General features: G+C 45.2%; 1 protein-coding gene across 3 annotated transcripts in view; it reads right to left on the bottom strand.

The window, feature by feature from the left end:
- Positions 1-6,220: 6,220 nt before the first annotated feature.
- Positions 6,221-13,972, bottom strand: part of CDC42BPB (CDC42 binding protein kinase beta) — a 94,454-nt gene continuing 86,702 nt past the window's right edge. For 2 of the 3 annotated variants that reach the window (XM_059819719.1, XM_059819720.1), the window contains 7 exons: positions 11,686-11,783; positions 11,490-11,574; positions 11,218-11,335; positions 11,009-11,126; positions 9,795-9,903; positions 9,632-9,702; positions 6,221-7,580 (listed from right to left, as the gene is read on the bottom strand). In XM_059819719.1, the coding sequence (XP_059675702.1) occupies positions 7,449-7,580; positions 9,632-9,702; positions 9,795-9,903; positions 11,009-11,126; positions 11,218-11,335; positions 11,490-11,574; positions 11,686-11,783 (731 nt within the window). In that variant the 3' untranslated portion in view covers positions 6,221-7,448. Of the gene's footprint in view, positions 7,581-9,631; positions 9,703-9,794; positions 9,904-10,989; positions 11,127-11,217; positions 11,339-11,489; positions 11,575-11,685; positions 11,784-13,972 lie in introns of those variants that run through there. The other variant, XM_059819721.1, reaches the window with a different exon arrangement.

Below are 13,972 nucleotides of genomic sequence, written 5' to 3'. Positions count from 1 at the left end.
GGAGATTGTTTTGCTTTCCAGCAGTGTGCTTGGTGCCGGGGGATCTCTGCGCAGGGTCCCCCGTTACTCCTTTTGGGGACCTCGCTCCCGTCCCCTGGGCGCTGGCACAGGGCTCCATCCTGAGCAAACATTCCCCTTCCCTTCACCTCCACTGAGCTGCCTGAGCTTGCTCCCTCCCCCGGTGCCCGGGCTGATGGTTATAAGACCCCTGTGGACCTACCTGGGGATTTATCATGTTATCCCCTGCGGCGAGAGAGCGCATCTTCTCGTGGTACAAGGGGAAAGAGGTTCGGTGCCGGTGTCAGGGTTCCCCAGGGAAGGACGCAGGTGGGAACCCGATGGCTGGAGACGGTCACTCTGGCCCATCGCTAACGAGGGCCGGGGCAGCGGCACCCAGGGGCCCCGTTAGCAGTGGTGCTTGTGGCCTGGCGTGTGTCAAATACCCTCAGCTGCCCGCAATGTCAGGTACTGCTTCATTATGGGAGCAGATCTGATGGGTGAGGCTGAAATTATGGAGATGTATGCAAATTTATGCAAATTTACACTGTACCGGGTTTTCAGTAGGGCTTGTTGGCATATTCCATAAGGAAGCAGCTATTTTAAGTTTATTATGTTTTGTTCTAGTCTCTGGAAGACATAAGCCCTTCTCAAAGGCCTGGGAATTCATCATCAGGTGCATCAGACAAAGGGTGACGGGCAGCATGCAGCGGTGAGACCGGCCCTGCCGCCCCCCCGCCCGCAGACAGACCTCCGGTAATGGGCAGTGCAAGCAGGCAGGACACCAAACATGAGCCAGGCAGGGAACAAGACCATCTCCATGACCCTGGTTGCTGCCGTTGCTTTGCAAGCAGGGCAGAGCCAGGTCTGAGAGGAGGTCTGCGCTGGCAGCGCAGGGTGGGAATTGCACCGTGCGTGTTGCTCCTGAGGGTGCCCCTCTGGCAGTACTGGGTTGAAAAGCAACTGGCCTGGGCAGGAGCTTCTGCTGCGGCTGTGAGGCACTTGGTACCGAGTGAAGCAGCCACCAACAGGGTCGAAAGGCAGAGGAAGCCATCAGCTGTTGCTGATGGTGGCTGACACCGGCAGGTTGGGAATCCCCAAGTCCCACCATCCCGTGGTCCTGCAACAAGTGCATCTCTGTGGAGAGCAGTGACCTAGGGCTGGGTCCCCAAAACTCACCCCACAGCACACAGAGCGCCCGCATGACGTGAAGCCAAGGGAGACCTCCCCACCCCAAGCCCTCACCCAGACCTCACGAGGCCAGACAACACCCTGTGGCCTTGGGGCCGGTGTGGCCACGGTGCAGCATGGTCAGCCCATGCACTGCTTGCCGGCGAGGCACTGGAGCCACCATGTTACCATGGTGTCTGTGAAAGCAGCCGCAGCATCCGCTGGCCCCGGACCACAGCTGGATCTTGCTGCGGAGGGGGGGCATTCGTATCTGTACGGGTGTTTTACTTGCTGCTTGTGAGAGCCTTTTTGTGCTCTTTTCCCCTTACAAATCAGTTAATTGCAAGTGACTGAATCTCCTCTATCTTACAAGCCTTTAACTAAATGTGATTTATTTTTCCCTGGCCAAGGCTGATGCAGTGCTGCATGCTGGAGGCTGTTGAACCAGGCAGCCCACCACCCCACCGCTGCCCTGTGCAGGGCTTGGGACCATCCCCCATCAGCCCCTCCCTGCTTGCCCTGCAGCGAAACTCTTCCCTCCCTTTGCTGTTTTTTGGGCCCCTCACTCCAGGATTGTGAGGGGTCTCGGTGGCAGCATCCCCCACAATGTATGGTGAAGGCAAGAGGCAAGAGCATCCCATGGCCATGTGCTGGGGCAGGGAGAAGACAACCTACCGGCAACAGGGACTATCACACAAGATGGTGGCAGGATGGCATTTTTCCCCTGTGAGCAGCTGAGGACATGAGCTCTACGTCCCGCCTGGGCACATAGGAAATTCAGCGTGAGCCATGGGCAGGCACGTGCCCCTGAGGTGGGGTGGTCTCAGGGGACGCGCGGCTGACTGCACAGCTGGCACGGAGGGCGGCAGGCTGCCCTGCAGCACAGATCGCCTCCCGGTAACAACCCAGTGTTGGGGTGTATGGATTTGCTGCTGGCGAGGCTTCATTTTTAAAATGCATTAGCAGCTCGAGGTCACTTACAATAGAGGCTTTAATTAAAGTGGAGATCAATTTTTGTCAGCGCACTAGCAGAGCACATTCTGTACTTTTCCTTCAGGAGCAACGTTCACTTGCTCACACAGAAAGCGTCGCAGGGAGGGGGGAGCTCTGCAGAAAAAACTGAAGCACTAGAGTCAGTTTGCGATACAGGGGGCCAAGAGCTGCTGGAAAACCAGCTGTATCCATGATCACTACCCTGCGCACCGGCACGCAGACAGCCTGTGGTGCAGGCAGGGTAACGCAATGGGTTTCGGTGCGTAAGGGTCTCTCCTGGGATCCTGCCTAAACAAGGAATTTAATTCGCAGACATCTTTGGTAAGCAGCGCATTACATGGGTGGTTTATGTCGCCGAGGCTGTGCACGGCACAGCTGGGCACCTGATGGCTTTGTTTTGCTCTTGGTCCTGAGAGTCAAGGGTCCCCTGCTGTGACAGACTAATGTAAAATGCATTAGTGTTAATGGCAAGATCTCAGGAGTCATTGCTTCCCTGGGTCTTAAAAGAAAAAGCAACCTGCACACTATTAATGGACACCAAGTCGTACCATTGTGCCTTCCCTCCACACGTTACAGCCGCTCACAGAAGTTGTGCAAATCCGGATTCAGACAGTGCAGCAGGCAGCAGTGCTCAAAATACCACCGAGCCTACAAACAGCCTTGGCCCAATGCATTTTGTTTCAACTTTTTTTTTAGCAGAGGTAGCAGCAGGGAAAGGAGGCGATTTGGCAGGGCCTGGCACCCCTGGAGCGCGGGAGCTGGCCAAGGAGCTGTGGGGCGGTAGCAGAGCAGTGGCCATCTCCTCCATCAGCACACAGGGCTCCGCACTGCTCTTCCTCATGGGACCGCAGAGCAGGGACTGCGTAAGAAACTGGAAAGCAGGTGATGCTGCAAAAAATCTGAGGGTTTTATCTATGAGAAAACAACCAATAAAGCTGTATAAACCTGTGTAGTCAGGTGACAAAAAAGTGCTGCAGCTTGTTGGGGAGCAGGGACAGTATTTGCTGCAAGGACCGGGAGCTGGCTGATTCCTGGGTTCAGGTTCCTCCTCTGGCTGGAGCGCAGCATTACAGCTCTTGCTTGCTGAGCACGTCCTGCTGCCTCCTGCTCCTGTCCTCAGCTAACCCCGCTGGCAACGCTAGTCTGAGCATCACTCGTCACTGGGACACGCTCTGCCAACGTTTGGCTTTCCCGGGCATCCCATAACAGGCATGCAGCTGATGTCCGGTCTCGTCATCACCCCATGACCCCAAAAATGTATTTAGGAGGGCTTTGGAAGGGAGCACTGAGATCATGCTGGTTCTTTCCAACCGCTGTGCCTTCCCTCCTGCTTCCCTGATGCAGTACCTGTGCCCCTGAACCAGAGCCCCTCCGACTGCACGCTGCTGCTCTGCCCTGCCAGCGGTGAGCCCAAGGCTGTGGGGCAGCAGCTCTCAACTCGTAGGAAAGTGGCCGCTCTGCGCTGGGTGAGGGTGGCAGCAGCTGCCGCTCTTGCCCCACCAGCTGTGAGGAGCCCAAGGCTGCTGAAGAGGGATGTAAGGGGAAATTGAGAGGGGAACCACATGTACAGGGGGCAAACAGAGAGGAGAAGGTGGTCCAGACCTGCTGCCACCGCAATAGAAGGCAAGGGCTGGGCAGGCGAACGCCACTTTCTGTTATGTCCTCCTCACTCCTGCCTGCCAGAGCCGCTTGGTACAGAGCAGGCAGGGTGCAAACCAGAACGTGAGATGCTCCAGTAGCCTGGCATGCAAGAATACTATCTTTTTTTCCTTTTAAAATAGGCTAAACTCAGCGGCAAGATAAGGTTTGTGGTCATGATGCGACACCTTCCTTTGATAGTTACTTCGCTTAACTGCACCTAAGGGGGCAGTTCAGTTCCCACAGTCATCTCTTCCTTCAAATGCTTCCCTGCTTCTCAGTGCTTTAGACTACCACTGCCAGCCCTTAAGATTTTTATGCATCTGCTTTCTCCCCGGGACGCCTAATCTGGCATTGCGCAGAACGAGGATGCCTGGACCTTCAGCATTTCCACGCTGAAGTCCCCTCCCTGTGATTTAGCTGTGTTAAGCACTTTGCAAACATAAAGCGAGTGTTTACGCACCGCACCCCCCCCAGCAGATTGCACCCATTTAGGAAGCTGTTTGTTCTCAGCACATCTGTGCTATAGACAAAGGTGTTGGCAGATGGGTTTAGTTCTTGGGTAGCAAGTGACACCAGGATGTATTCCAAAATACACAGCCTTTCAGGGCAAAGATCTGTGCTGGAAGTGACCAACATGTTCCGGTGAGTGGTACGCCCATCGTCCCAGCTTTGGGACCCGATGTAATGGCTCTGTGAAAATGGAATGGGCAGAGGACCAGGCAGACCAAATTATCCTCATTCCTTGCATAACTCAATTCCTCACTTGCCCTTCTAGACTGGTAGCCTCCGGGGAGAAGGAAGTGCACCGTCAGAGGAACATTTCACATAGTCTTTAATTTCTGCATTTCTAAAAGTTCTCCTGAGGGCTGAGGAGGACTTTTTAGGTAACTAGCATCAGAAGCCTTAAGGGAATAGAAGATTTGCAAGGGGCTGTGGTGGAGGACTTGGGGAGGAATTCTGCTCGGCCAGACTTGAGGGAAAAAAAAAAGAATAATGTATTCATACTGAGCAATTTATTTTTCTAGAAACGTTCTCCTGCTTAAATTATAACCAAGCCCTGGCACTGCTGAGTGCTTTGATTTAATACCCCCATAATTAAAGACTTTGTTGTCATCTGAAGTCCTCACTGTGCAGAGAAAAATCAGCTCAAGAGCAGTAGAAATGTTTCTTTTAAAAGTCAAAGGCTGATTAGCATGAATACTTGTGAGAAGGCTTCCGGCACACAGCCCTCAAACCTCCTGTCAGCTATCACCCCCATCCCCAGGGCAGAGTGCGGGTGCACTTTCCCAAGCCGACCCACCCCAGCCTGCTGGCCTTGCCTAGTTAAGTTTGGTCAAGCAAGGAACAGCAGGGTGCAAAATAGTCATCGAGACCTTCCCCGTTAAGATAACCTGGAGTAAGATAGGCGAGACAGATCAAGAAGTAACCCAGGAGCACTTGGGCACTCTGTAAGGGATGATGGATGCTTACCCAGGACACGCTAGGGAAGATGTCGGTGCTGTTCTAGCTACAGTGAGCTCTGCGGTCCTCAAATACTGGCGCATGAGGGGAGCTTTAAAAAAACCCCTATATTAGGGGCTGCACCATTCACACACCAGTCCTTGAAATGTTCCTGTTTCTTTGGGACTACTGCTTTGACAACAAGTCTTTATTGTTTTATCACACTTAAGACATCTGAATAGATCCTGCAGACTCCTTACTATGCTTTGGCCATAAGGAAATAGTCAAGTAAATAATTTAAAAATGAATTAATAGGGCCAGCGACTCGAAATGACAACTCTAACACAAACCAAGGGCACAAAATTTCAACACTGTATTCCACCAAAAGGACTTCCATCACTCCTGAACATGCATTTACGTGCGGAAACACACACCTTTCTCATAGCGTTCAGGTACGGAGCTTCGACGTATCTGTCAGTTTATGTAAAACGTCCATGTGAACAAAGTGGATTTACCATGAAACTGAAGCAAGTGTCAGTGGTAGACTGTTTTCACATGTCAAGACAGACGACTATGAACTTTAAAACCTCCCTCTTCTGTTTTATTGACAGGTAAATTGTTCAAAAATGTTCTCACAATTCAATAATTACAAAGACTTAGACTTACATTAAAAAAGTAAAAACCAGAAAACCCCCAAAGCAGTAGTGTCCAGCTCTAACTGAGCCCCTTTGTCAAGAATCTGAGAAAAAGAGCAAGTACTGTCGAACACTTAACGTAACAGGATTAAATGTTGACTAGAACACTCAGTTTAAACTAAAGATAAGTGCACGTCCTATACAGTGTTTCAGAAAAGAACATTAGCCATTGGTATATCATTAGCCCATTTAAACCAAATTTTAAATAAGTGACATCCAACTGTCATAAAATTGGCACAGAAGGCACACTAGTGTGACAATGACAAACTGGATATGCCAGCCACTGAATTAATTACAAGCTTTTAATGAAACATGGTCACAAATCTTTGATTACTAAATGTATAATACATGGAAGCATGAGATTAAATATACACGCAAAACATCACCACTGCACGTGGGCCATAGCAAAATATACAGGAGTGTGTTGTGCATTTTTCTACATGATCAATACTTGATTAATAATCATGGAGTCTTCATGCAGGTGAGGATACAATTAATGAGAAAAGCAGCACCCCCAGTTACACATCCTTCACGTTCCACTTTGGTAACCAATAAAACAGACTGATGTTTTAGTGCGATATAGTCCCTTAGATCAAGCAGACTTCAAGGGCAATGCATCCACGAGAAGGCTTGGTAGCTAAACAATGTAGTGTGTCCTTACACCGAAAAACCCAGGAGAAACAACTTCTCAGAAGGAGATAGGCAGGAACTAGGAGTAAAATTTTTTTCACAGCAGTAATTACCAATATTTTAAAAGCCCTGACTAATGACTGATTGATGAGGACTAAAAAGCAGGGTATGGGTAAAAGAGAACTGGCAGTAGTCCTATGTACAAGACTAAAAAGTTGGTAGAAAGATAGAAAGACAGTTATGCAGCTGTATATGTAATGGCTAAATGAATTAAAAGGCCACAAAACTATAACCAACTTTTATTTGACTTCCTGGTGATTCTATTGATGTTGCAAACAACCTACAGCTTCCTAGCATTCTCCTTAAGATTTAGGAAAGAAACAGTTATGGGAAAAAGGGAAAAGTGTATTCATTTGAGGATGTAACTAGACCTGCTCACATTTCCTATTGAGAGGTCCAAATTGTGTCTAAAAGGATTTCCTGCTAATGAGACGTTACATCATTCTATAGAAAAATAATATTCCTGATACTGTAGCAACATTATCAGTATCTCTCTCTACTTCTTTTTCAGCATAAGAATAAGACTATTTACTGGTGGCCTTAAATGCTCCTATGCAATAAAACTGTGTCACAGCTGTGCAGAAAGAAATCAACCATAACTGAGCAGTGAACAATTCTGCATAAAAAGCTCCATCGCTATTTAGTAAAGAATTTTCTTCATTTCAATAGTTTGTATCTACAATCTGGATATATAATTATTCTTGTACAACACTAGAGGTTCAGTGTCAGTCTTGGCACTAGCATCTGAGACAGCTTTGCCCTGCTCTTGAATACTCCATGGAGTAGTGGATGATCGACACCAGAATGGTGAGAGCGGTAGTGTTATGCGTCACAGGTTGACTGGTCCAGTCCATCTAGGGTAAGCTGATTCCTATGAGGAGAGTTGGGACTTGGGGGACCACTTGGATTTGAGCTGTTGGATGGAGTAGAGTGTTTGGTGGAGTCTGAATCAGGCTGTTAATGAGAAACATTAAAAAAAGTTACGCTTACTTAAAATCAATTTTTTACACTCAAAAGCTTTCAAAGGCACTCAAAAATTAGGCTGAGCAACACCTTTGAAGCAGTGTGTATTAGATTCATTTCACAGCTACACATTCATGCAAATACTTCCATTATGGTCAATAGGCCGTAGTGCAGTCCTGCAGGTGACCTTCTGACGTAACAGGAATTATGGCAAAGTACGTGGAAATTGCTAAATCCCTGGCTCCTCTCCTTTAGCCATTACAAAGCTTTCCTGATGGAATGCAACGATCTGTCCACTGTTGTTGTGTATTTACCAGCCTGCGTTTTCTAAGCAGTTTTTATAGCCCAGGAATAGATTTACCTGCCCATACAAACATGTAAACAATTACAGTCAAATCATCTTCAGTTTGGTGAGAAGGAAGGAAATAAACATATGAACTGTTTACAAAACAGCAACACTGACAAGCATGTGAAGTGCCTGACAAAGGAGTGAAGGCTGGAGATCTGGAAACACAATATACTTACTGGAGACACCCTACGTCAATATCTAATAAAGACCGTCTATCCACAGTTATTTCCCCACCGTTAGATCGGTTGTTGGACATTTGCCTTCACAGACTGGTCTCACTTCAACAGGATGACTAGCAGGTTTCCCACTATTTTGGTAAGTTACAACTCTGAGCACTGCACACATTCACCGCTAATGAAATACCGCACAGGAAAAACTGGTACCATTGCAGCAAGCTACTTTCAAGAAAGGGAATATATATTTAGCAAAAGGTTGAATCCTTCAAGAATGCTGTTCGCAAGGTTTTGCATGGCTCAAACAATAAGATCATCTATAACAAGACTATCCTACCATGATCCAGTTCATGCTGCGATAAAGCCAAAAGCCATGGGAAAAATAGTATGAAGCCAAAAGATGGTATTAGAACCTCCTTTTTCAACTTTCAAACTACTATTTTTAAGAATTCATAAGAAATTGTAAGATCTACTGAAAAAGAAAACATTGTAAAAACCTTAGAAACTACCACCACTTGTGCCTACAACCAGCAATTATCATTAGAGCACGGAATGTAATGGAATTTGGGAAGGATGCTGTAGAATAACTAAGTCAAGTGACATAGTCCGTCACCAGCACCTTTGAAAATCAAGACAGTTTCAAAAATACTTGTGTTTAGAGATCCCCATTTTCACATGCTTTTAATGTCTTACTTAAGGTGACAAAGGAAGTCAGAGCATGGCTGTGATCAGAACTCTGGACAAATGCTTTGACTTGGGGTGTACTAAGGCATCCTGCAAGAGTCTGGCTTCAGGAAAACCCCCTTCAAAATCTAGAACATTGCATGGACCTGTAGTTGGGTACCAAAAAGCACTAAAAAGTTGCAAAGATCTTGATCTAGGAGTTTGCCTCCCAGTGATAATTCCTAACACTTTCCTTGCAAAGGCAGTGCTTGAGCAAAGCTTGGGAGAATACACCCATGATAAATCAAGGAAACAAAAATCATACATCATCTCTCCTTAGATTCAGGGACACCAGTTTTGTGCAGCCAGGACACTGTCAGTTTGGTGACTACTGGGACATACTTTTACTCTTGCTAAAAGCAGCTTTACATATTTTAAAATATGATTCCTTCTCAAGTTACATGACAAAAAGTCTTCCTTAAGGCAGCACAGAAAATTACTTAACTAGTCATATTACTTTGCTATTCTATGCTAATAGCCCAGAGAACATTTTTAGGAGCTTTGAGGACATTTCATCAATTAGTCAAATTTCCCTCGTCTACAAAGCTTAATCCAAGACATAATACTTCTTAAAATATCACCATAAAAAGATCTTTTCGCAGCTTTGCTTTTGTGCTGGCATATCTAACTTGCAATCATATATTACAGGCTGGAGAAAACATCTGCGGAAGGAAAACATCTCCATAAAGAACACAGTCTTTATGAAGTATTTCCTCAGAAATTTAATTTATTGGAAAAAGAGAACAATCTATGACAACAGGTTATCACCAGTCTCCATTTAGTAAAAGCTACTCTACCTCTTTGTCAAACTCCTGGTCAGGATCGGACATACTTCGGGAAGGCATGGCTCCTCCCACATCACTGCCACCTGCAGAGAAAGCAGGAAAAAAGGCAGGTTTACACCTCTTGTTGAAGCCATAAATTACAGCTCAGAACTGACAAGCTTGCTTCCAGCCTTACTTGACGAGGGCCAGGAAATATAGGTTTTGTTTCTCTGCTGCTGTTGCTGCCGTGAGAGGTTAGCTGTAGATGGACATGGTTTTTCATCCTGTGCAGCAGGTAGAACACTCTACAGTTGAAATGAAACACCTTGTTAGCCAGCAACAAAAGTTATCCAACTAGGAGTTGTTACTCATGAAAACTTCACTGTGCTTTTCAAGCTATTACAACCCAGTGTTGGTAGAAAAACTCTGAACTTACTTGACCACATCCACATATTTTCAGTAACAGACACAAACCCTGAGAAAGACAGAGAAAGAACTAAGCCCCACAGCAGCCACTGGAACCTGTCAGTCAGCAAACCCTCTATGAAGGGGCAGGGACTGCACAGCTCTGCTCTCCTTCCTCTTCCTGCTGAAAGGACAAATGCATTACCCTCATCTGGGCTAGCTGAGAAGGACAAGAGAAAGCCTGACTAGGAGCTATAAAATGGATGCTACAGAACGCAAAACTGTACCTTCGCACCTTCCCCTCGTGGATTTAACACTAGAATAGCTCACAAAATGCTGTATTTGTTAAATGCAAAATAATAAAAAAAAAGCTACAAAGCACTGCAACTTACATGCATTTTAGTTACCTCCACAGGATTAGTTTTTTCCCCCCCTTGTTTTTGCTCTAGAATTGGCGAAGTGCCACAAACAAGCACACCGTTCCAGCTCCTAACAGTTTGTAGCTACTCCTACCCTTGCTAGGGAAGCAGAGGAGGGACAGGAAGAGGAAGAAAGCAGAGGGGAGCCTTGCAGTGAGGAATGGTCACTCTGGAGAAAGATTTCAGCAGAGATAGGGTTCATGTGATAGACGTGCTCAAAGCCTGTTGGAGGTGATATCAGAGCAGAATGTCGAGAGGATGAGGGGTAAGGAAATTCATTCTGTTATTTTAAGAAGACAAAACAAGAAAAACAAAGGAGGAGAGACTGATTATTTACAAAACTACTAACAAGCTCCTGGCAGGGATACCTATTTCTTTCAGTGTCTCATTCGTAAGTCAGCTAACAGTTACTTCCTTGCACAGGCTTTAGAAGCATTGCACATCAGGAAGGTTCACCTTTCTCAAAATGTTTAGAAGAAGAATTTGGTAGAGAGATAATACTTGAACCCTATACAGGTCATCCTCACAGTTTTTCTGAGCAAGAACAAATAGGCATGTATCTCCCTCCCTTTTAAATGTATTTTACCAGTGGGAGGTCCATGAGAACTTGCATTCCATCTCCTGGTCCCATATGAGCCACATGGTTGAAATTCGTTGGGTTAGAAATCATCTTTGACCTTAGCTCAGGGTCTCTAAGCATTTCCCTAAAAGAACAGAGTGATTTTTGCTATTAGCGTCCCCAGTCTCTGCACGTCATCATGTATATTAAGTTACATACCATGATTAAATTCTTACCGCCTTTGTTGTAATCGCTCTTCCTCGGGAACCTTAAATACAAATCTTCTTTTGCTCCTAGTTCGAAGCATTTGCTTCTTGCTATTGTCAGATGTTTCTGGTACACTGAGGACAGCTCCTGCTGTAATATCACAATGCAATTTCACATACATAGGTACATGTTGACCCAGGCGCATCCAATACAAGTTTCATCTCATGCAAAGGTAAAATTGCTTAAAATTACCCAGTTAGCCTCCTATCATTTTCCACTTCCCCTCTTGCTCAGTACTCACCTGCAAACTTGTTCTTGAAATATATTAGTCTTGGTGGCTCGCAGTTAAGGAGATTCAGTGTGCCATCCATGTTTAATGGTCTGATCTGTTTTGAGGAAGGAGGCAGAGAATTAACTCAAGCCTAGCATACACTGTGAAGAAACATCTCATTTGGAATTAACCCTATTAAGTTCTATATTCAAAGAAAATTACTTACCCTTCGCAGGCCAATAGTCTGGACCCATTCCGTAGTGTTAACATCAAATACATCAACACCATACTCGCTATACACTGTTACGTACGAAGAATTGCAACCTGCATAGATTAAAAACAAACAAAAACCCTCATGTGGTTTCAGTAGTCGAGAACTGACATATATGTGAGCAAACTTCAATAGTTACAAGTTTTCCACTATGTGCAAGATACATTTTAAAACACTTTTTCCCAGCCCCACTTTCAAACAGATATTTTTGTCATAACAGATTTGCTAACAAAAACTGCCAGCATCATGGAAAGACTTAAATTTGACCTTTCCAGTATTTTTAAACTTCAAATTATGATTTAATGAAATTGCAAAATGGCATCCTAAGTTTTCAGATGCATACAAATTTGCTACTTGGTAGGAACTTAGCAGCTAGCTTTCCTACAGATGCAGATTACTTCATTTCGGAAGCAGCAAACTAACTATACATCTGCTGTGTGCAGGGGAAAAGAGAGGGCCACCATCTGTGAGGTGGGTCATGAAGTCATGATGCAGATCTGTTTTCAATTTCCTTCCTCTTTTGCTAACAATTATCTAGCTTTAGATATTCATGTATGGGTTGCTTTCATAAGGTTAACAGAAAAATGTGACAATACTTAAAGCCCACAACCCATTTTCTCTTTTCAACTTTTTTTTTTTTTTTTTAAAAAGTGTAGAAAGTATCAGCAGACAAGTTTATTTTAGGTCAAATGAAAAGCAGAGATCCCTAGAGCTTCATATCAACATGCTTCTGCTCATGTAAAGACTGTGTCCTGATGTATAGAGCAGTTACTAGAAATTTATGGGACTTAAGAGAGAAAAGAGCTGCTTCAATAAACAAAAGGAAAATAACTCAATAGGACACTAAACACATCACAGAATCTTCTTAGAAGAACTGAAGTAATGGTTGTGGTGCTATTTTTTAAACTTGTTCACAGAAAGCCTTGGACAGCTATCATAAATTTGTATCCCAGAAGTGATTTATGGTCAAGTATTTATTATATAGGGTCATGGTTGACTTGGATGTCCACATCAAGGGAGACCACCAAGCACCAGACAGAAACACCACCTGCTTCTGCCTAAGCAGCTGGGCGCCAAGGCCAGCACTTACCAGTCAGAGCTGATGAGCTTGATCAGATCTCAACTGGTTCCCAGAGAGACACATCAGCGTCTGCACTGGGCTTGCCCACATTACAGCTTCGAGACCTGCTGGCTCCAAGTCTTTGCACTGTGCCGTACTCAAGCTAAGGAGCCCCACAATGCCTGCACAGAACCAGTGCATTAAGCTGGTTTAACTGCAGCCTAGACAGGCCACCCGAGATAACAGAGTTGACTGTGTTAGCACAGACCTCAGCCTCTCTCCGCATGAGGGGACGGAGTGCCCTAGAGACAAATTGTCCATCGTGTCCTATAACCTCTCTGCAACATGGTTCTTTACCACAGCAGAAACTGCAACAGGGGGAGAACTGTTTCCACTTCAATGATGTCCTGATGGGACAGTTAAAAAAAGCCACCATCACCAGTGACAGACACCAGGACTGAAGAGGGAGGACAAGGCTAATGAAAAGGAAAGTAATTCAGTTTCCTTTGGCAGTGGACAAAGTTACTCGTTGTACAAAAACAGCCCCAGGCCAACGCCACTCAGGATTGTAAATACAAGAATGCTATAAAATAGTTTACAGTAAGAACAGCTTCTAATAATAACAGACAAAACCAGCACATCTAGTTTGCTGAAATGTAAAAAACTGTAAAGCTGATAAAGGAAAAGGAAACATTAGCTTTGGCTAATGGCATTTTAAAGTAAATTTGCAACCACATTGTTTCCTGGGCTTTGCTTCAGACTTCTGTACAGAACTAGGTCAGAGTAAAGCAAGCAAACAATTTCAGTTCGAGACAATTAAAATTAAACAAACTGCTGTTAGGGCCTGGTCTGATCAAACCAATGGGCACCTAACTGCTCAGTGTACTATTTAAACAAAAAGCTATTTCTTGCTTTCAATCATTCAAAACACTTTAATTGCTATTTGAGCTCCAAATAGAAATCCTGGTTTTATCATGAACTACCTCTGACTACCAAATACTGAAAAAAAAAAAATCAAATGCACTGCATGTGCTTCTATCCTAACTAGCTGATAAGCCAATGTGCCTGAAAAGAGCAGAGCAGCTGAAAAATTACCCTCCACCTGCCTATATTATTTTTGGAAATTCTCCCCCTAAAAGTAAAACCAATAGGAGAAAAACTGCAACCAGTTCTGCCAAAAGC

Source organism: Gavia stellata, chromosome 7 (genome assembly GCF_030936135.1).
Source record: "Gavia stellata isolate bGavSte3 chromosome 7, bGavSte3.hap2, whole genome shotgun sequence".
NCBI lineage: Eukaryota > Metazoa > Chordata > Aves > Gaviiformes > Gaviidae > Gavia > Gavia stellata.
Note: the sequence above shows the minus strand (reverse complement) of the source record. Positions and strands in the feature narration are given on the sequence as shown.